The sequence below is a fragment of the Camelina sativa genome, chromosome 12 (assembly GCF_000633955.1).
Source record: "Camelina sativa cultivar DH55 chromosome 12, Cs, whole genome shotgun sequence".
Lineage (NCBI taxonomy): Eukaryota > Viridiplantae > Streptophyta > Magnoliopsida > Brassicales > Brassicaceae > Camelina > Camelina sativa.
This window is the reverse complement of record NC_025696.1, coordinates 9,465,160-9,488,590: the sequence shown is the minus strand read 5'-3', so window position 1 is coordinate 9,488,590 and position 23,431 is coordinate 9,465,160. Positions and strand designations below refer to the sequence as shown.

General features: G+C 34.2%; 3 protein-coding genes across 4 annotated transcripts; all 3 read left to right on the top strand.

Annotated features, from left to right (window-relative positions):
• LOC104731098 lies at nucleotides 5,262–6,390 on the top strand. Its single transcript, XM_010450364.2, has one exon. It carries the CDS (start codon nucleotides 5,318–5,320, stop codon nucleotides 6,272–6,274), a length of 957 nt encoding a protein of 318 aa, XP_010448666.1. The 5' UTR covers nucleotides 5,262–5,317; the 3' UTR covers nucleotides 6,275–6,390.
• LOC104731097 (putative glucose-6-phosphate 1-epimerase) lies at nucleotides 12,869–15,607 on the top strand. The gene is made up of 7 exons (XM_010450363.2): nucleotides 12,869–13,466; nucleotides 14,063–14,137; nucleotides 14,204–14,260; nucleotides 14,346–14,512; nucleotides 14,611–14,745; nucleotides 14,844–15,046; nucleotides 15,132–15,607. Exons 1-7 carry the CDS (start codon nucleotides 13,350–13,352, stop codon nucleotides 15,299–15,301), a joined length of 924 nt encoding a protein of 307 aa, XP_010448665.1. The 5' UTR covers nucleotides 12,869–13,349; the 3' UTR covers nucleotides 15,302–15,607.
• LOC104731096 (probable inactive receptor kinase At4g23740) lies at nucleotides 16,762–19,744 on the top strand. 2 transcript variants are annotated; one of them, XM_010450362.2, is made up of 4 exons: nucleotides 16,762–17,008; nucleotides 17,432–18,735; nucleotides 18,829–19,179; nucleotides 19,272–19,744. In XM_010450362.2, the coding sequence occupies exons 2-4, from the start codon at nucleotides 17,457–17,459 to the stop codon at nucleotides 19,565–19,567; spliced, it is 1,926 nt and encodes a 641-aa protein (XP_010448664.1). In that variant the 5' UTR covers nucleotides 16,762–17,008; nucleotides 17,432–17,456; the 3' UTR covers nucleotides 19,568–19,744. The 2 variants fall into 2 exon arrangements, with proteins under 2 accessions (XP_010448664.1, XP_010448663.1); XM_010450361.2 differs by having other exon boundaries at nucleotides 17,426–18,735.

Here is a 23,431-nt window from a genome sequence, read left to right as displayed (position 1 = left end):
CAATTATGGTCCTCCTCCCTCTTCAATGACATTCTTTAGTTTTTCTATAAAATATTGTTGGTATTTATATTCTTTTATAAGCGCTTCGGTTTCTGCTTTTCTAGCCTTAGAAATTGGAAATGATCGATATTATCTGTGTTGTAAAATTCATTTGTTATTCAATTTTATGTATATGACTTGTTAAAATTACTCAAAATTAGATTTTATGGCTTATGTCTCCACAAATTATTGATATTAATGTTGTTACAAATATTTGAAAACATCATGTAACGATATTCACACCTTTAGTTACGAATAATTTTTCCTATGCTCACATGTTACATTGTTATCTACGTGTCGATGTCGGTCTGTATTTCCTGTCACACATTTCACCACTTCCTTATAAACACGTTTCTCTTTACTTTTTAGAACCATCAATAATTATTTTCTATAGTGTATCAAAATATTTTTTCTCGTTTTTCCTTTTTATTTTGGCCCTAACATGTGTTTTCTCTTATGAAGAAATGTTATCGAAACCTAATAAGTATAAAAGGTTATCTAAGCATATGATTTGGCACTTCCTATTATGTCTAAACATCAAGTACAATGGCTTACTATAGGAAAGAAACAAACTTTCGAATTTTTAAAAAGTGAATAAAAAAAGCGAAATTAGAAAGTTCAATAATTTATCTTTAATTATTTTGTAAAACTTAGGACCCAAACCTACGTCGTTTCGCCGAAGGAACGGAAGATTGTAGAGATAGGGGCCACTAGGGTTTTGCTGCAGAAACCGGTAATTACATTCCTTTTTGTACACAAATATACACACTATACGTAGATGTACGTATGCAATTATGATATATCTTCTCCACACAACCTTACATTCGAGACAACTGAAGCTTTCGTTTAATATATCTGGCAGATTAAACGAAAGGGAGATGAACATCTAGGCATACAGAGATTCAATGAAGATTATTTACCAAAAAAAAAGAGATTCAGTGAAGATTGAACATAGGAGAGAGGATCGTGAATGATAACTTATTGGCGATTTAATAAGTAGTAATCATTATATGAATTAAATCATCAAAGTCTAAAACAGATTTAAGACTCGGACTGCTATTCGTTGAGATCTGGTTGGTTAGAAGCAAGTGTAACCAAATGTATAGATTAGTGTAATAGTTCTGTCAAAAGATTTATTTTATTTAATTTCATTGTGAAAACTAAGAATGTCAATGTCATTATTAAGAATCAATTTAAGGAAAAGCTCGTCTCGTGGAAAATTGGATGCCTAGTGATATAAATATGTTTTATGTTGGAATCTATAGACACATTTAGGTTCTTTTTGTTGAAGAGACACATTTAGGTTAACCCTTTTCTTGCTTTTGATTTATATAACCCATAAACCCGTGCTTTTAATTAGAGTTTAACTCTAGTTTTAGCCTTTTAGGTTGTGTACATGCAATAACCGATCATTTCAGTTTTATCACTTGTTGGTTAAATTCATATAAATCAATATTTGGTATTTCTTTTAGTTAATTTTAGCTAGAATCAAACTGAAGCAAGTGATTTTATTTCCTATGAACCCGAAAAACGAAAAAAAAACATGGAAACTGAATCGTACACCAATTCTCCACCCTGTTACTAAACTATTATGTTTGACTATTTGTTCTTCTCACTCTATCGTTAGAAAGAAAGAAAAATGATTGTTTAGTGATGAAGTAGCTTCGGTATTCAAAAGTATACACTGGTAGAACAGTTGTAGACTGGTAGTAGTATTATTCATGTAGGTAAAAAAAAACGTCAAAACTCAAAACCATCACTAACAACAACTCCATTCACGTGACTTACTTGACCCAAATGTAACATACTTGACCCGACTTGTATGGCCACTACGCTACAGACGTAATTGCAAATTTTGAATTATTTGTATAGAGTATAATGAAGTGTAATTTATTTTGTGACAAAAAAAAAAAGCAGTGTAATTTCTTGCAAAAAAATGGGAATATCATCACATCAGATTCTCGGTGGAGACCAAAAGTAAAAATAATAAAATAAACCTGCTAGCTTGATTTTGTGTCACGACTTTAAAAAGAAAAAAACAAATTTAGTCTAATCAAACTTTTTTCTCATCTGTCCATCGGCACATCAAGTCTCATGCCACTCCTTTCTTCTCCATCCATCATTTCTTGTAGTACGATTTATTTTATTTCATTGTATTAGATTTTATTTTCTTCAATGTTACCATATAAAGTATGATTGGTATTAAGAACTGGTTAGAAATCAACCGTTCATACTTCATACTGTTGCCAATTGGAGTAACAGTTGTAGAATCACGCGATTTGATAAATGAGTTAAGTTAAAACCTTTTTTTCCATGACGGCAAGGTTTTTATGGCCCAAAAAACTTACCAATGGCAGAAAAAACTAGAAGAATATGGAGACAGCAATAATTTGATGATAGAAGAAAAAAAACATACGACAGTTACAAGCAATCAAGCATGTCGTCTATTGCTTTGGTACATTCTCTCCAACTTCAAAACAGTTTGAATATTCGTATTTTGTTAGAATATTTTATATACAAACTTCAAATTATGTTTAAGTTATTCTTGAATGTAACCACACCAATAGTGATGATGATTGGTTGGGAAAAATAAATGATAATGAATTGTTGGTGTTATAACACATTATCTAGAGTAAAACATATTGATATTTTTGCAAATCTTAGCCATCTATCTAACTAACTCTTTTTTATCTACTACCTAATTAACCTATTCAAAACAAATCTTCTTACTATGGACTATAGTCTATAGTGCGTAAAAGTAGTCAACCAAGTATCTACATGTATCAAATCTTTGCCATCTTGGTACATACTACATAGTATAAAACTCCGATGTACTAACCTGGTTCGGTTTGCGAGGGCCAATTTTATATTGTAAGTCTGTATGACTCGACTTTGCAGTCAGCAACGTTAAATATACTATGTTTATGAGTTTATCTAAACTATATACAAAATTATAGGAATATAGAACATATAAATTAATTTGTGAAACTTATAAGGTAATTGGAGGAGAGACAAAGGGATTCCAATGCCTTTATTGGACATATAGGTTTGTCCCATGATTTGACTCTGTCCTTCTACAGCTGTCTTAATTAATTTTTTGTAATTTAATATCTCCTAATTTTCTATCCTTCAAATATAAATATATATATATGTGTATATTTTAGTTGGATTTTTACATATAAAACAAGAGATATTGATAGAAAAAGTGAAGCATGGAANATTTTTTTATTTCATTGTATTAGATTTTATTTTCTTCAATGTTACCATATAAAGTATGATTGGTATTAAGAACTGGTTAGAAATNGTGTCACAGAAGAAATATAACTATTTCCTGGAAAAACTGAAAATTTCTAAGTTTATAAGGCTCACTGACATCATATGATAGTCCAATGGTAAAATCAAAATGAATAGTTAATATATTTTGTCAAGGTGGTTTGTTATATATGGCATTCAAAAACAATAATAAATACGTACTGTTTTGTAAGATACTTAGCATCGGATATATATACATATTCTTTTAAAAACATATTCTATAGTACTTCTTTTCTTTTCTTTTCTTTTATTCTATACTTATTAAATATGAAATACAATATATATATAACACAATATCAGTAACATATTAAAAAATAAATATTAGCAGCATAAAAAAAAAAAAATATAGTTGAACGAAGAGAGGGGATTTGCAAATTGGGTATAGAAGGTGAATGGCTTTATGTTGTGGTGAAATGGAAACACACAACTCATGGCTAAGCAGACACTCTCTCTCTTACCTGTTTCTTTTTATTTTATTCTAAAAAGAGTGAATCCTCAGTTTTCTCCATCACTTGATATGACCATTCAGTAACTTTTTTTTTTTTATTATTTGTAATGTTTTTACATTTATTCACTTACCTATCTCCAATCTACTTTCAAAAACTACCCCAAAAATATATACATATATATCCACGAGATGTTTTTTTCTTTCTTTCTTGGCATGATACAAGTCAAAAATAAAGATTTCGTTTGATTTATACTATGAGTGATCTCACCGTGTCATTTATGTTGGTTTAGTTCAGCGTTCTTAATAATTCTTTCTTCTTATATACTATTCAATTTTCAATTAAAAAAAGTTTTTTTTTCCAAATTATTAAAAAAAAATTCTAATCTGCTTTTCAGGTATGGGGGTCGAAGATTTCCAGATGTTGAAAGTTTGGGATTAAAAGGCATACACTGGATTCTGGAGATGATCAAAGAATAAGCTGCCTTTAAAAAATATACATACAGTATATCAAAAATTCAAATGCATGTTTTGGGTCATTATTCTACTCAGGCCCATTATTATAGAGTTGACCCATATATTTTCTAATGAGGATCTTAAAGCTTAGTAGGCTCAACAAAAAGTTAATTGTAGGCTCAAGTGAAACTAAGTTTTACTGAATTTGAGTCTTTGTAACTGACTGCATATGTTGAGCTGTGTTAATCATAATGACTTTAGAAACTTCAACTTTCCAATCCATGTTTCTTTTTTCTTATACATATATAAATCCAATTCATGTTGAAACTGAAAGCTCTACTCCATACACGTATATGACGTGCAATACAATGTTTGAAACTAAATTCGACAGATTGCGCACTTGATACTTATGATATTTATATTGCGCATTTTCGTGTGTATAAAAAATTCTTATAAATTAAGTCTATACATAACACGTTTTGTTCTCTTATCAAAGTTTCGTTGTGAATTTTTGAAAAAAAAAAAAAGACAGAAAAAAAAGAAAGAAAGAAAAGGAAATCATAATTGAACCTTTAGTTTTGAGGCGCAATCAGCGGCATGAACATATTAATATGGCTACTCAAAAGTCAAAAGACACAATAAAAGAGTCAACTCTTTGATGTTTTCTTCTTTGCATGCGTTATTACTTTCTCAATCATTGTATCTCACTTATAAATCGTATAATTTCTGAATCAAAACATTTCAATTTAAGGTACAACAAAATCCTAAAGTTTCACAACGGATTGCAATTTTTAAAAATCAAGAGTGTCCAAGACCATTTCGATCGGCACACTTAGACTTGACAATATAATTTAACCGATTGTTAATTTCGTTAGCAATCCAAATCCTAAACGAAACTAGATCCATTGAATTAAGATTTTATTTAATTATTCAATACATGCGTCATCATTATTCATGTCCCTACGTTTACATTGCCTTTCTCAGTTCCTTTAGACAACTCTTAAAGAACATTGTCCCAATGACCAACAAAAGAAAAAGCAAAAAAAAAAAAAACGAAAGAGAAACATGAACTCAAAGTCTCTCACTTGCTGTGTTGTGTTCTTACTATACACCAGTTTGTTTTGTTCTACTTCGCAATCCTCTCTTATCCACTTAAACTCCACAACATCAGTCCTTAATGTCACTTTACCACATTCCTTGTCTCAATCCCTTGAGAGTTTCGCCCTCAAGACGTTAACCACTCAACATCATACCGGTGCTCTATACCGAGCTATCTTACCGCAAAATCTCTCCGGTATCGAAGTCTCCATCGTCCGTCTAACCGGTAAGAGCCTGTGGAACTCGGGAGCCAAGTTCAGCAACGTGCTAATTCCAGCAAGGTCAGTATCGGTTCCTCCTGCAAGGAGAGTCGCTATTGTGTACCAAAATCTAGGAAACTGGTCTGACCATTGGTATGCCGTACCTGGTTACCGGTTAATCGCTTCTGTCTTAGGGTTTAAGGTTTTGGACGTTTCGGATCAAGACAACGTCAAAGAGATAAGTCTAAGGATAAAGAATCCTGTAGAGGTCTCGTTTAGGGATCTACCAAAAGACACGGATGAGAAAATGCTATCTAGGGTAAGATGCGTGAGTTTCAAGGCACAGACCAAAGACGAAGAAGCGACTCATATAAGCCGAATGGTTCTCCCGGGAGTGTGTTACGGCTCGAGCCATGGAGATTATTCAGTTGTCGAGCCTTTAGAGAACGATAAGAAAAAGGTCGAGTCGTGGTGGACTTGGTGGTGGTTGTGGATCGTGGGATTTATTTTAGGATTTGGCGTGTTAGGTTTTCTAGGGTTTGTGTGTATAATGGGGATTAGAGTTTCAAGAACGAAGAAGATTGAAGTGATGATGGAGAGACATGCTGTTGATGGTGAAGTGTTTGAAAGCAGATGGGTTGGTGGAAGTAAAATGCCATCTGCAACTGTAACCAGAACGCAACCAGAGCCCGAATCCGGATACGAAAACGAGTCTCATGGATAAATGATTGGGTCTATTTGGTTCAAAATTGTAACTTACTCCTGATATGTCATCACTTACTTTAGTCTTTACCCCTTAATTAGTCCTATATGCAAAGCATTGAATCTGCCGTTGATCTCTTTCAAGCGATTCTTAACACTCTGTTAACACCCATTTCCTGAACTGGTCCCAAATAGATAGTTGAAACTCGTATCTAGACTATGTTAAGACTGTTAGTATGTACTATATATATCAAGACAAAACTATATAATATACATGCATTACTTATTTATGATTCCATAGCCACACAAAAATTTGAAAGAAGAAAGAAGAACTTTAATCCTTGAGGCATTTAGCTGCATCAGCATCTGCCTCGAAACATCTCCGTCGTTCATCTTCACGGGAGTTCTTCTGAAGCCGTGGTGATGACTAGTCTCTCAAGATGTTTTTGTGATCAAAAGAAAACGACATGCAGTTTTCCAATCTAATAGAGAAACTACGAAGCATCGTTGAGGAAGAATTAGTATTGGGCCACCTTACTAAACGAGAAACCAAAAAGGCCGAGACCATGACTTTTCTTTGTCATGGGTCCAGTCCACATAAAAATTAAAAAAGCGTATTGGGAGTTTGGGACACAATCAATCATGACATGTAAAAGTTTATATAACCAAAAACCAAAAACCAAAAAAATTTACAAGTATTATCAAGTTCTAACAAATCAATTACCACAAATATTTAAGGATTGATAAGTTAATAAAATAGTTTGAATCAAATCTCTGAATTCTAAATCGTAAACGGTAGTCTCTAGATAATCTTACTATCTTAGATCCAAAATCCTATGATTAAGCGTAACACACTAACAACACTTCACTTCTTACTCAAAACGTAAACAAAATGGTTTATTAAAATTTTTTTTGTTTCTATTTCCCCCTGCTTACTATTTCTCCCTCGTAATTATCATATCGTGCCAGTTTCACATCGATCTTTGACTTCTTACCAGTTCTCTTTCGGACTTATATCCTCCGTCTATTTTTCCCCGAATCCATACTTCTCTGCCTATTTCCCCATCAAACTGGGTTTACACAGTTTTGGATCTAAAACCGATAAAAACCAATATTAAACCGGTATAAAATTAATTTATACCTAAAAATCGAAATTGAAAAGACTAGAATTTATCTCACCCAAAACCTCTCTATACTTGAATCGTCTTGGTTCTGATTAGCATCAAGAGACTCAAGCAGAGTGGTGTGGTACTGAAGGGCATGGATCACAACGTAAGCAAGAGAGTTCCATTCTTCGAATTAGAGCCCAAAGAGCTATAAAAAAATCAAAAAACGTCTGATTTGTTGTTTTGTAAATGTAAGTTTCTTTGATCCTTTTCGAAAAATTTGTAATCTTCTCCGATCGAGTTTTTTTTTTTTTTTTTTTTTTTTTATTTAACATTTTCTTTGCGTGTGTGTATACATACTAGTCCACAATCCAGAACTAGATGTATGTGTATCTATGTAGAGTGATGATTGATTAGACTCGATTTATGTGATGTCGAAGTGAAAAGTTATAATATTTTTTGGAACTTGACCTGCGTTGTAAGATAAAAACTTGACCTGACTTTTGGTGAGATTTGTTTGAGGAAAAGGAAGATCAACAGGAGGTAACCGGAGACGACATAATTTATCGGGAGATTCACCGCAATTGCTTCTTTTTCCGATGAACGGAGAGAGAGAGAGAGGCCAATAAGTCGGGTTTAGAAGAAGCTTGATGCTTAGTAACTCGATTTCAAACGGAACCTTGACTTCTCCGGCGAAAGTTTTGAGATTTTCCTCTGTGAATCGAAGCTCGAACTCGTCGGAGACTGTTGAAGGAGGAGGAGCAACGTCTGTTAATTTAAGAGATGATGCTCTGTTTCTTCTTCTTCCACCAGAAGCGAGTTCTTGCATTAGAGACGACCATTTTCCTCCGTAACCAACATCGAAATCGATGAGTTATGCCTCCTCCGCCTTGAGCTATCATTATAGAGATCTGACGAGAAGCAAATTACGTTTGGGATTTCCTTTTCAATTTCCAGAGAGAAAGGGGAAAAATTGATTTGGGGAACATAATTATGTAATCGAGTTGTAATCCAGTTTAATAGGGTTTAATTTGGTTAATAAGGTTTGTGGTTGGTTAATCAAAACAATAAACCGTTAAAACCAATACGATGAGAAATTAGATGAGAAGTTTAAGTTCGATGGGGAAATAGGCAGAGAAGTATGGATTCGGGGAGAAATAGACGGAGAATATAAGTCCGAAGGAAAACTGGTAAGAAGTCAAAGATTGTGGGAAACTGGCCCGATATGATAGTTCCGAGGGGAAAATAGTACGTCGGTCCCCTTATCTTATTTATATAACCTCTCCTTAAAAAAAATCCATACATATATATTTGTAGTTTAATGATTTTTTCCATACAATTGGATATACAAAAAAAAAAAAATGTAATCTAATATCTAGCCCTGCGAATTCGGGTAATACGGTTCGGTTCGGGTCGGTTATTTCGGTAATCGGGTATTTACAGTTTTTTGAAGCTCTTCCGCAACTAACCGAAATTAAAATCGGTTCGGTTCGGTTCGGATATCGGTTCATTCGGTTATGAGATTAAAAACCCGAATTAACCGACTTTAATTTTTAAAATTTATTTTCAATTTTTTTTGGGTTTTTAAAAACATAATTTCAGTTTTAAAATTCCAATAAAAAGCCCAACAAAAAAGCCCATCAAATAACAATTAGGGTTTTCTTCTTTTGTGGAAGAGGAAGCAGCGGCAGCAGCAGACCACGGCGGTTCACTCTGGCGACATGGAACAAGGCAGAAGAAAATAAGAAGAAGAAGAAAGGCAAAAGAACAGAGAAGAGACTGGTTGAAGTGAGAAGAAATCGAACGAAGAAGAAGAATGGTTCAGAAGAAGAAGAAGAAGAAGAAAGGCGAAAGAACAGAGGAGAGACTGGTTGAAGTGAGAAGAAATCGAACGAAGAAGAAGAATGGTTCAGAGAAATCAAATGAAAGAAGATTGAATGTTGATTGAGACTTGAGAGTCTTCGTGTTATTGTTTGGTGGGAGGAAGGTAAGGCTGCGAGTGAAAAAAAAAACTAGGTTTAGTCAATTAGGTTTAGAAAGAATTTATAGTAGTATCCTTAATTTTCGGTTATCGGTTACCTGTTCGGTTAATCCGACCGAACCGACCCGAAGACATACCCGAACTTTCTCCAGAAATTGTGCTGATTAAACCGAACAAAGAAACACTAACCGAACCGATTTGTTTAAATCTCGGTTCGGTTCGGTTCGGACAAATCGGTTCGGTTATTTTTCCCAGGGCTACTAATATCTATTCATCGTGGTCCTTTTCAAAAAATAATTATACAGATGCCTGATGTCTCTGTAGTCTGTATCATTTTTGGTTTTTTTTTTTTTAAATTGCAAAAGAATTATAGAGGAGTCCAGAACGCATAATTACAAAAGAATTAACAGCAAAACCATCTTATTCAATCGTTTTCCAATTTTTAATAATGCAAATTTCTCTAGCAAAATCGTAAGATTGCAACGTGAGAATATGGATACATATATTATCACGATCGNNNAAAAAAAAAAAAAAAAAAGAAAAAAAAAATATTATCACGATCGGATTATTGCATGAATCATTTTCTTTCCTAAGATTATTAAAAAAAACTAATGATTACACAAAACAACACGAATGGGACGACCAACGGCGTCGCCGAGAGACGTAATTGGCGCATTAAAGATATCATAGGTCGGCATAAAAGACAAGAACAATGGTATACCTTAATTTTCCACGTTTCAATCGAATTTTATAAAGTAAAACATTGATCAATCGTAGCTTTTTTTTTTTTTTTTTTTTGGACAAATGATCAATCGTAGCTATAATGTAATCTTTTGGCAGAATAACATGTGGACCATATTCAATGCAAAAATAAATCAAACTATTTCTTTGTTAAGTAAATGAGCAAATTTCGTAATTAATATTTTGATGTGTTAAAAATGAAAAAAAAAAAAAAAACATTTAGTAGAGATATAACAAAGACATAAGATAAGTGTTCAAAGACCTTGTAATGAATATAGATCGATTTTAAGGACTAAACTGGGAAATTTATTAGATCCTAGAAACCAATCCCACCATGATAAGCTTCTCTTACTTTTAGCAAATGAATTTTGTTCTTGTCTTACATAATCCTACCAAAACTTTATTGATAGCACTCTGCGCACTCCTAAACTCGATATAATCTTTGCAGCCCTTAATCTTTTGGTGGTATAAAGGTTATAAAAACGATGGCAGAAACCGATAATACGAATCTTTTATAGTCGTGTGTATTTAAATAAACTACTAATCTTCTTTTTATTAAGTTCAAATAACTTTTTAATACTATATGGTCGCTGTCTTTTTTAGATTCTTAGCTTGCGCAGACGTCTTCGTTTGATTATTACATTCTCTATGTTGTTGAAACACACATTTTCGTTTAATGTGTACGCATATTATATATCTGCTGAAATGGATCGAAAAGCTTAAAGAAACAGTTGACAATAAAATTATATCAACTAAACTAAAGACTGCGACGAAGTAAAAATTATAAAATTAATTTAATTAGTAATTAACCGAAAATTTATATTTAAATTAAGTGAAAATAGACGAGATTAACACAAAATTGGAAAAATATTGCTAGATTGACATCCTCCTTTAGAGAAAAACTAGATTGACACAATGTTATGTTTAAATTACCAAAAAGCCAACAAAAATCGAAATTGGAAATAAAAAATATAGAATTAAATACTAAATAAAACTAATAATACTGAAACATAACCAAAAAAAAAAGGACATTCAGTTTCTTATTTCTCCTTCCCTACAACCAAGAACAAAAGAGAACCTTTGAAATTGTTTTATTCATATATGTTTGATACTTTCTAACAATTTCAAACCAGCGAACCTGTTTGGTATGATTATGAACCCCAAAAAGGAAGAAAGCATGATTAAATCCACATTAGAGAGGAAGAAGAAGGAATTTATGGAAAAATAAGATGAACCAAAAAAAGAAAAAAATTTCAGTCGATATAGGGGAGGGGAGGCACGATACAAAAGAGAAAAAAGGGTAAACCCTAGATTCTCGCCATATATGGCAACTGCTACAAAAGTCTGTCGCTTAACTTAAAAAAAAATCTGTCACCAAAGGCACTAATAAATCTGTCATTACTCTGTAAAAAATCTGTTATAAAAAGTCTGTTATCAAACGCGAAATAATAGATTTGTCATTACAGATAACAAATCTGCTGTCACTATATCAACAAAAAACAAAACTGTTATCATTGTATTCATATATAATAAATCTGTTATTAAGCAGCAGATTTTTTAGTAAGAAAAAAAAAACTGTCATAACATAAGAAAATCTGCCACAACATATATTGTGCATGTGGGTCAATATAGCAATTTTAAAAAGACTTTCGAAAATCTGTTATCAAACAACAGATTTTCCCTTCAATCCAAAAGTCAGTCATAACTATAAAAAAATCTGTCACCACTAGATGTCAAACTAGCAATTATTTTTACGTTTATAAATCTGTCGCAATGTGACAGATTTTTTAAGTGAAAAATAAAACTGTTGCAACAATCATAAAAAATCTGCCACAAAATTCCTAGAAATTTGACTAAAACAATGAAAATCTGTCATGACTTTATAAATAAGTCTGTCGTGTTAAGAAAATCTGCTGTCCATGAAAAATCTGTCGTTGTACACTTCAAACAAATCTGCCATCAAATTCTGCAAATTAATCTGCCATCTAAAATAAGTCTGCCAAAAAAAAAACTGCCATCAACAATAAATCTGCCACTTGCAAATTAGTCTGCCATNTACATGTATGGCAGACTTTTATAAAAAAAAAAAAAACGAAATTGCAGGAATTTTTTACAAAGGGTAATATTGACTTTTGTTTTTTCCTAACAAAACAAAAAAAGGTATTTTTGGTATGAAACTAACCCAACAGACCCTCAAATTTTAGGAGCTAATCTAGCAATTAACTGTTCAATTTGGGTCAAACTAGTAATTCTCCCTTAAATTAAATTCCGTCCAAATCTGAACAGGTAGTTAATTCCGTTAATCATGGTCGCATGTCAAGATCTAACCCATCCCCCACACCTTTCATCACAACCAGCTGTCTTCCTGCCATCATCATCTTTTTCCTCAATTCTTTTATCATCTATCATTTCCTTTTTGCAACTAGCTAGATTCATTTTTTGGATTTATTAACTCATCCAATCAGAAGATTCAAGGAAAAACTAAAAAAAAAAAAACTTAACCCCAAAAAAATCTAAGTAGTTCCACTAGTGAAGAAATTGTTAGACAGTTGATAATTACTGTTAAATACACACATACCATCAAGATCAAGTGAGGGTTTAATTGTTTGAAACGCAAGTTTTTTAGATGTGACATTTTATGGCGCTTAGTAAACTCTTTTTCTTGTATCCGTCAACTAATATAGTTTAGTTTGGTCTTTAAATTACCTAACCAAAACAGTAAAAACATGAAATAGTAACAAAAACAATAAGTACATATTAAAACACCAGTTGCACTCTTTTTATATTAACCCCTTTGAATCTTTTGCAACTTTTCTACATATACGTAAATCTCACCTTCTAGGCTCCTCCAACTCGTCAAAATTTTCCCCGGGGAGTTTTGATATTTGGTTGGACCATTTAAAGTGAAATCTCCCAGAGATCTTTGCGTTTTCAATCTCAACCTCACACGATCTGTCTTAATCTGGTGTTCTTTTTTTTTTTGGGTTTTTCTTAACACTTTATCCTCTATTTGAAACAACATAATAAGAGTTTTGTGTGTTGGTTGTAAGAGAAAAGGACTTGTTAAGCAGTTAGAAAAGTGGTGGTTGAGGTTTCGGTTTCGTTTTACACGAGATAAGTTAGGGTTTCTTGTTGATCTTTCCACAAGAAAGTTGTCTTCTTCTTCTTCTTCTTCTTGTGATTTCTCCGCCTAATTTTTTGGTGGATTTTAAAACCCCCCCAAGTCTGTGTCTCTTTGTTTGTATCGAGTCTGTTTTGTTATTACTACAATGGAACCATCATCTGGAGTCGGTGCTGAGAAGAGACCACCAATCGTTGACTTGGTCAAGGATAAAAATGGAACCGATCAGATTCTTCTTCAGAGTCCTAAAGGCGCTTCTGTTAAGGTTATTTATTTATTCTTCCGTTTGTGTTATTGGTAGAATCATTCTTGGATGCAAAAAAGATTCATAATTTTGATTCTTGGGATAGAGATAGAGGATAAGATGTTGACTTTTTAAAGATTTGCCCACTAACTGTTTGTTGTTTTTCCTCTTCCAAACTCTTCTTTGCTACTAGAGGATTAGAGTTCATCTTTCAGATTAAAGATATGGGATTCTAATAATTGAAATGGTTCAAGGATTGATAATGCAAGATTCTTTATACTGTTGGATTGTATCCTGTGTTTTTATACATTTGAATTGGTCCAAAAGGTCTGATTTTTAGTGGAATAGGTGTTAATTGAGTTCTCAGAAACAGAGAGTTATATATATATATATATATATATATATATATATATAACTTGTCTGATTGCTCTGTTTTTATTGGTGATTTGGGTTCTCATTCTTGTTGAAAGTTGAAGGCTTTTTTAGTTCATGGTTGTTGTTGCTTCAAACTCCCTTAACAAGATATTTTCTTTTGTTTTTGCTTATGGAAACTATGGTTGTTGTGATTCTGGCATCACAATGAACTGATGGTTTTTCTCGGATGATGCTTTGTTCAGATTAGTTTACATGGAGGACAAGTTCTTTCTTGGAAGACTGAGAAGGGTGATGAATTGTTATTCACCAGCGCCAAGGTAAAATAACTCTGCTTTTTCAGCAACTTCTTAGAAAAGTTGGTGAACTTGATGCTCTTGTTTCAGGCCAACTCGAAGCCTCCCCATCCGGTACGAGGAGGAATCCCTATATGCTTTCCTCAGGTACATAGACTCCTCAAACCTTCACATAAGTAACCTTGGTTTTGATCACTTTGCTTAAAAATTTGTACTTTCTGCCTTAAAAAAGTTTGGAACTCGAGGATCACTGGAGCAACACGGGTTTGCAAGAAACAAGATGTGGCTTGTGGAAAACAATCCACCTGCTTTACCTTCATTTGACTCAACCGGCAAAGCCTTTGTCGATTTGGTACTTAAGTCATCCGATGAAGACACTATGAGGATCTGGCCTCACAGGTCTGCAAACCTGATCAAAATAGCATTATCTTGATTCCTCGATATGATGTGATATTGTTTTTTTATTTCTATATTGATTGGTATTGCTCTTGTTATAGCTTTGAGTTTCACCTGAGAGTCTCATTGGCATTAGATGGGAACCTAACACTGATATCACGAGTCAGAAACATCAATTCAAAGCCTTTTAGCTTTGCCATTGCCTATCACACTTACTTCTCCATTTCCGATATTAGGTGAAAACACTGAGTTTAGCCTCTCTCTAGTCTCTCTACTGATCACACCTTAAAGAGTTCTAATGCTTTCTTTCTTTCTTTTTTTTGGTGTTTATCAGTGAAGTTAGACTTGAAGGGCTGGAAACTCTCGACTATCTTGATAACTTGCACGAGAAAGAACGTTTTACAGAGCAAGGCGATGCACTAACCTTTGAATCTGAGATCGATAGAGTGTACCTAAATTCTAAAGACGTGGTTGCTGTTTTCGACCATGAAAGAAAACGCACATTCCTCATCAGGAAAGAAGGTCTACCTGATGTCGGTAAGACCAAAAATATCGAAAACGTTTACCGCCTTTTTTCTCTAACCGGTTTTTAACAAAATCAGAATCTCGGTTTATTGCGCAGTGGTATGGAATCCATGGGAGAAGAAAGCTAGAGCACTGACGGATTTGGGAGATGATGAGTATAAACACATGTTGTGTGTTGATGGAGCAGCTATTGAGAAACCCATCACCTTGAAACCGGGTGAAGAATGGACCGGGAAATTAAACCTCTCGCTTGTCCTATCCACCTGAAATAACCGATACCGGTTATTGGAAAACCGATTCTTCTGTGTGTCTTTTCATTGGCTATTGTTTTTTTATGTATAGTCAGTCTATAGAAGAACATCACAGTGTGTGTGATTGATTCTTCGGTATCAGAATCCGAAATATTAAAAAGGAAACCTGAGATTTGAAAAGGTCACCCATTTTTAGGAAGTGACTAGATAAGATCCTGGTTTTGTGCGAGATTTAACTTGTGCATGAAGATATTGTTATACTATGAAATTTGTATTATTTTATTTGGTTAAATCTTCATTAATAAATAAAGCTTTCTTGTTCTCATGGTTAACAATTCTTGAATAAACACCATTTCTATAACCATAAGCTAGTCTTTTTTTGTTTTGTCGTCCAAGTTTTATATTAATCCATCAATGTACAAGAGCTAACATAAAAACCAACAACCACAGAGACAAATTAGCCTAACCTAGCACACCCTCCAAACCCATTCGAAGGTGCTGGACCTGAGGTACCACAATAAAGGTCCCCCAACAACAAAAAAAATCCCTTAACAAGAGAAACATCCACAAAAGACTCTTAATAAAACAGAGTATAAAGACAAATGGGTATGTTAAGAATAAAAACTAAATAAAAATAATTATTTCTAGATTGAATGGCTTTAGTTAATGGCCTGATACTCATTGCCACTCAATATTGGAGGTAGCGAAAAGAGAAAGAGGAATCAACCGTGGTAAGATGGGTATAAAATCATCACAATAATCATGAAAGATTTGAAATTATTGGTCGATTATGATGCACCATAAATTCTATAATTGGGTCGGTCCAATATTTAATACACCGAAGAAATAGTTACTATTTTTAAAAGAATATACTCTTATTATAAGTATCATCCTATTAATGCCCCCAAAGATAGAGTAGAAGAAGCAAAAGAAAATTATATAAAAATGGTAGAAGTCGATACGCATTGATGGGTTTTGTAAGCTTCATTATGACAAGTAAAGTAGAAAACAAATAAAAACGTAATTTGCTTAAATTGTTTGGTAAGTTAGATAATTTCTTATTTTCTTCCTTATTAACATAATTAACTATTCTCTTTTTGTAAGCGTTGACCAATTAAATCTTTATCATCCGGTTATGTCTATATCGGTTCATAACAAACCGGCTTCACAATTATTGTTTTACAAATAGCTAATGTTCCAATTTATCTACATTCTTTCAGACTAATCAAATTTTCAATATAAACAAATATAGATAAGAAATTCAAAAACCTTAATATGATGACACAATAAAGTTCCGGTACATAAAAGCAAATGGTCCCTCGGTTCAGTATTAAATAACCGGTGACCAATCTGTAAACCGAATTAAAAAAAAAAAAAGTCGTATCACAGTGAGTATCTTTCTTCCCCTCGTCACTTTCAACCCACTTTAATGCCAAAAAAAGAGAACAAAATAAATTTATATCCGTTGCTTGGAATTATTATTAAAAACAAAAAAAAATAAAAATAAAAAAATTCACAAAGCTCTTAACTTCACTAGTGTTTCAATGGCGGTTCGTAGCTCCGTTCATCACATTATCACCACTTAGTAGTAATTTATGAGTTCGTCTCTCTTCCTCTCTATTTCTTTATTCAGCAAGCAAACCTGATTCAGTTCTCGAGAAGAAGAAACACTGAGCGCGCAAGAGTCGACAATAAAGTTCAGATCTGGAAAAAAAAAAGCGAGGTTACCAATTCAATTTTTTTCTAGCTTCCAATTATAATAATTTTTAGTCTGTTAATAGAGTTAAGGTTTCACTTTTTTGTCAACTTTATAATTCCCAGAAATTTTAGGTTTTTTTTTTTTTAGAGTTTAAATTAAAGCTTCGAATGTTACAGTTTCGTCACTTTCGAAGCTTAAAGTCTCTCTCTTTCTCTGTCTCCCACTCCTGTTTCGATTTTAAAATAGTTCCAGTTGTGGTCTCATCGCATAGAACAACTTCAAGATTCCCCTTTTACTTTTGTAATCCGCAGTTTTTTGCTTTTTTGGTACCTTTTATTTTAAATTAAAGTTACCAAATTTTTTCACCATTTATATATATCCTCATCATCACTATCATCATCATCAATCAGATTGGTTTTTTGATTTTATCTTTTTCTCCAGCTCCAGATTTTAAAGAAACAGCTCGTTTTTAATGGAAGCTTGGAGCTTTTTTTCATCTCTATGGATTCTGTCTCTGTGTTTGTTTATTATCTATGGAGGAGCAAACGCAGATCCATTAGAAGACAAACGCGCATTACTCGAGTTTCTTACCATTATGCGTCCCACACGCTCACTTAACTGGAACGAGACATCACAAGTCTGCAACATCTGGACCGGAGTTACTTGCAATAAAGACAGATCTCGGATCATAGCTGTTAGACTACCAGGGGTTGGACTCAATGGTCAGATTCCTTCCAACACTATAAGCAGACTCTCTTCTCTCAGAGTCCTCAGTCTCAGATCCAATCGTATCTCCGGAGAGTTCCCATCTGATTTCGTCGAGTTGAAAGACTTGGCCTTTCTTTATCTACAAGACAACACCTTGTCTGGCTCTCTGCCTTTAGATTTCTCTGTTTGGAAGAATCTCTCTAGTGTGAATCTTTCCAACAACGGGTTTAATGGAACAATCCCGAGTTCCTTGTCTCGTCTCAACCGTTTACAGTCGTTGAATCTTGCTAACAACTCGCTTTCTGGTGATATACCTGATCTTAGTGTGGTCACTACTCTCCAACACGTTGACTTGTCCAACAATTATAACCTCAATGGACCTATACCTAGTTGGCTTCGAAGATTCTCGTCTTCTTCTTATGAAGGCATCGGTATTATACCTCCTGGTGACCTCTCCATCTTTCAGCCGCCGCCTCCACTTGCCGAGCAGACTCATCAGAAACAGAAAGATCACTTCTTGGGACTATCCGAGACTGTGTTTCTATTGATCGTTATAGCTGCTTCCATTGTTGTAGTTGCGGCTTTGGCATTTGTGTTGGCTGTTTGTTACGTGAGAAGGAACTTAAGACGAGGTGATGGGATTGTTTCGGATACTAAGCTGCAGAAGAATAAGAAGAAAGGAGGGATGTCTCCTGAGAAATTCGTTTCGAGGATGGAAGATGTGAACAACAGGTTATCTTTCTTTGAAGGATGTAATTACTCGTTTGATCTTGAGGATCTGTTGAGAGCTTCTGCGGAGGTTCTTGGTAAAGGCACGTTTGGGACAACGTATAAAGCTGTTCTTGAAGATGCTACTTCTGTTGCTGTGAAACGGCTTAAGGATGTTGCCGCTGGGAAACGAGATTTCGAGCAGCAGATGGAGATTATTGGAGGTATTAAGCATGAGAACGTTGTGGAGCTTAAGGCTTACTATTATTCCAAAGACGAGAAGCTGATGGTTTATGACTATTTCAGCCAAGGAAGTGTTGCTTCTTTGCTTCATGGTATGTTTTTTTTCTTTTTCTTGATCTAATGGCATCATCGTAGCTACAAGATGTGGTTTTAGGCTCGTTGTTGATTCGACTGGATCTTTACAGGTAACAGAGGAGAAAACAGGATTCCACTAGACTGGGAAACAAGAATGAGAATTGCGATTGGTTCAGCTAAAGGGATTGCTCGTATCCACAAAGAAAACAATGGGAAACTCGTCCATGGGAACATCAAATCTTCAAATATATTCTTGAATTCAGAGCGTAGTGGCTGTGTCTCAGATCTTGGATTAACAGCTGTGATGAGCCCTTTAGCTCCACCTATCTCTAGACAAGCTGGTTACCGTGCACCAGAAGTAACCGACACAAGAAAGTCTTCTCAGTTGTCAGATGTCTACAGCTTCGGCGTCGTGCTGCTTGAACTACTTACCGGAAAATCGCCCATTCACACAACCGCAGGTAAAGTTATATAACCCCGAGGAGACTGAAACATTTTCAACGGTTACAATATGTATTCAGTTCTAATCATTTTTGGGAAATGGAAACTGTAGGGGACGAGATTATCCACTTGGTTCGATGGGTACATTCGGTAGTGAGAGAGGAATGGACAGCAGAAGTATTCGACATCGAGCTTCTGAGGTATGCAAACATAGAGGAAGAGATGGTTGAGATGTTGCAGATTGCAATGTCATGTGTTGTGAAAGCAGCAGACCAGAGGCCGAAGATGTCTGATTTGGTTAGGCTCATCGAGAACGTTGGAAACCGACGAACCAGCAGCATTGAACCCGAATCCAAACCCAAATCAGAAAATGAAGCCTCAGAGGCTTCCACCCCAAGTGAAATTTGAACCTATCAAATTCAAAACTGTTGATTCATCAAATCATATTTATCATGTGAAGTTGTTGTATACTCCTCTGTTTATTTCTTCTCTCTTCGGTTTAGAACCGGTTCATCAAAACACATTTTCTGTTTAGAGGTATTCTTGGTTTTCAAAATTGAGTATGAAATAGATTCAAATTTCCAATTCACAAACTGTATTGCGTAAAGAAGAAGAAACAATTCGAATTCGAATAGGATCATAAACGCAATTAAACTGTGCAAAAGATTCTGGAAAAGAGTTTGGTTTAGCTTTTAAACCAGGGAAGCCGAATGCTTCAAAATTCAAAGCCCAAAATAAAGCCCATTGGGCCTAAACTATTATGAACTACGAGTTAAAAAGATCGTCGGTGTTCATTTTTTACTCGCAGATCCCGGCAGGCATGTGATCTGAACTCCGACAAAATGGAACTAGTGGTCTCAAGAAATGCAATGTTTGGAGGGTTCTATCTTGTAAGAGGCACCACTAGCCTTAATAACCCCACATGGTTATCATCAGGATGATATTTGAATGGAGTTTGCGACTGATAATATATGTTTTTTCATAATACTATATATCTTTTTACTGAAATAACATATTTTCTGAGTCAAAAGAAAAGGAGGTTCATGATAACAGTACATAGTTTTGTCGTGATTGTGTTTTGGAGGAGGAACAGGTAGGTGGTAGAGATTACAATAGGAAGGAGACAAATAAGGCAAGTTACAACGTGAACTTGATTTGTCTAATTCCAGAAAATGACATGTCCTCCTGCTCGTATACTGCAATAAGGCTTTCTCTTCTTCTTTCCAAGTTGCGAAATTAGAAACCCACACACATATACATATTGAAAATCTCAATGTTATATAAATATGTCAATTTTTATGTAAATCCTCATGTCCCCACGAAATCAGTGGTTCAACATGTTTTTTGTTTTGCTTCTCCGCTGTTAAAACGACGGCTTAATTATTAGGAAATTTATGGAGTTAAACCATCTTTAACGTCTTGTTATAATTGGAATGCTACACTATTAACTTGTGTTTTACCAATGTGCATGGCATATAAGTTTTCACGTATAAAACTACAAAGAGTATAAGTTTAGATTGTATACATAAATTGGTTTCCCACACACGGTAGTACATATCTCCCTAGTGTACTAATATATATATATTGAAGCTTATATGAACGATGAAGAAAATAAACTTTATTTTCTCGACAAGGGAAAAAGAAAAACAAACTATCATATCATTTATAAAAAATAGATAACATGAGAATAGACATAACAGTCAACGTCCAATTGCTTTATATGTTCTTCTTTGCCTTTTCTCAAGTCAGGGTCAAAAACTTGTTTTAGGGGTTGTCGACAAGTTACACAAAACAAGAGATAAATTACTTATAACTTTCGTTAAACAAACAATTGCCTTGTTAATATGTAATTATCAAAAATAGTGATTGTAAAAAAGTCAATTTCATGCGTGTTCCAAAACAGTGATGTGTGTATTATAATAGACCAATGGTTCCAGATTTCCTGGTAAAACTGAAAAGCTTTTTTACCCTAACTCTATGTGCTATGTATGAGTATGAGCCTATGACTACGATTATTACTATCTCCAAAAAGTTTTTGATTTTTTTCTAACCTTAGTATTAAATTTGATTGGCTGTGTAGTCCCTTAAAATACGGAGTCAAACGAGGCATTTGTATCTCATTTAACTTTAGTCGTTAGCTCTTTTTATTTACATTTGCAAAGACATGGAAATATTTCACACAACTCACAGGGAGGGATGTACTATATAGCATATTTTATATTGAACCTGAATCTTTCCGGTTGAGGCTCCGGGTTTATGACACCAAATGTAAATAAATAATTCATTATTTCATGGGAATATGTGTAGTTTGTCTAAATTTTCCACAATACAAAACAGTGATACCTATATTAAATTCATTTGTATAAAGTTTATAATTATTTAGACGAACCATTACGACCCATGTCTACACCTTTGGTCATAGCAGTGAACTGGTTCTCAAATATTTTATTCCCTCCGTTTCAAAATATAAGATGTTTTGGAGAAATTTGTTGTTTTATAATATAGGATGCTTTCAAATTTCAATGCAACTTTTAGATTAGTTTAGTATTTTATATTATGCAGTATTGTTTCTGATTGGTTGAACTTGTTAAAAGTAAAGACTTCTTAATCTGCGTGTTTTGCTTAAAACATCCTATATTTTGAAACGGAGGGAGTATAAATTTGATTGTGAGTACTTTCGCGACAAGTACGGTTTTAAAACGTTGTTTAATCAATAAAACATTTAATTAGTGAGACTATAGCTAGTTAAGGTCATTTATAGTATAATAATGTGATGCACTTCACGAAACCAATATGATTGTGCTAATCAAATCATAAAGGATTCAATGTAATTGGCCGGCAATAAGGTCGTGAAAAAGTGTTGGAAAGAGTTCGTGACTCCATAGTTTAAGGGTTCCCTAATTAGATTTTAATTACAACCTATTAACTTAAGAGTAAAGATGGTATTATTATTTATTGAGATTTGTCTTCACTACATGACAAAATGTGACAAACACTTGCTAGCTCACCGCCCACTTCACCTCCACTCCACTTTGAATATGTGCAATCCAAATTATTTTATGTATCCCATTTTCTAATTAACTTGTTTTCAAATTTTGACTATATATTATTATATATAACGTCAATATTTTATGAGACACTGTTGGGGCTAGAAACAACAATTAGAAGAATAAGTTTGTAAAATGAGATCTGGGCAGACTTCCGGTACAAATCGACTTAGAATTATGAAAAACAACGAACTGGATTTTTGTGTTCACTTTTTCTATTGATTCGCTCTGAGCTTGATTACATGTGTTGTGTCCTTCACATTCATCTGCTATTTAAACTAGCCCTGGGTTTTCGGAAATTTCGGTTTGTTCGGAACGGCTTATTCGGTTTACGGGTTTAATCGGTAATCTGAAAACTGATCCGAATGATTCCGAACAAAGTTTCGGGTCGGGTTAAACGGTAGTCGGGGTAATCGGTTCGGTTTTCTGAATAAAATGTCAATCCGAATTAAACCGAGATACAATAGATTTCGGTTTTTCTAAACCGAACTAGCCAAAAAAATTGAGACTTTGCTCATCAGCATCCAGCTTCCTCCTCCATGTTAGCCTCGTGACCATCAGCATCCATCTACAAAACATCACAAGTTAACCATTAAAGAAGTTCAAAACAAATAACCCATCTCTAACTAAAGCAAAACAAAACAAGCGTTTAACAGAAACCCTAGTTTGTTGTTAATTTCATCTTTCAAATTCAAAACTAACAACCCAGAAGACGAAACTAGAAGAAATTTAGGAAAATAAATCGGTTTCAAAAAAATTGGGGTTAAACTACTCGACGATTTGGGGTTAAACTACTCGAAGAAATGAACACAAATCCAAGTTAAATACATAAACAAGAAAGATTAGAAGAAGAAGAGGTTACCTTTTCGAATTTTCGAAATTAGGGTTAACCAACAGATGATTTCTCAACCACGATTCGATGTAAGACGATGAAGATGAAGGAGAACAACAGAATAAGAACTTTTGATGTTACAAGACGGAGAAGAACAGAAGAAGAAGATAAACGTGAGATCGAGTTTTGGTTGCTCGATGAATCGCCTTCGAGAGAGAACCAAGGGAGCAGCCGCGTGAGAGAGACAAATGATTAGGGTTAATGAGTTTAGGTATTTATACTTCGGTTTAGTAAAACCGATCGGAAATCAGGCACCGAACCGAATTGCCCCGAAACCGAATTGTCAATTTTAATTCCCCCGATCGGTTATCTCCCTCTACACTCCCGGTTTCC

Coding starts and splice junctions, on each gene's coding strand:
- LOC104731098 (XM_010450364.2), top strand. CDS start 5,318: ATGAACTCAAAGTCTCTCACTTGCTGTGTTGTGTTCTTACTATACACC.
- LOC104731097 (XM_010450363.2), top strand. CDS start 13,350: ATGGAACCATCATCTGGAGTCGGTGCTGAGAAGAGACCACCAATCGTT. Junction 13,467..14,062: donor CTAAAGGCGCTTCTGTTAAG/GTTATTTATTTA, acceptor TGCTTTGTTCAG/ATTAGTTTACATGGAGGACA. Junction 14,138..14,203: donor TGTTATTCACCAGCGCCAAG/GTAAAATAACTC, acceptor CTCTTGTTTCAG/GCCAACTCGAAGCCTCCCCA.
- LOC104731096 (XM_010450362.2), top strand. CDS start 17,457: ATGGAAGCTTGGAGCTTTTTTTCATCTCTATGGATTCTGTCTCTGTGT. Junction 18,736..18,828: donor TGTTGCTTCTTTGCTTCATG/GTATGTTTTTTT, acceptor GGATCTTTACAG/GTAACAGAGGAGAAAACAGG. Junction 19,180..19,271: donor GCCCATTCACACAACCGCAG/GTAAAGTTATAT, acceptor TGGAAACTGTAG/GGGACGAGATTATCCACTTG.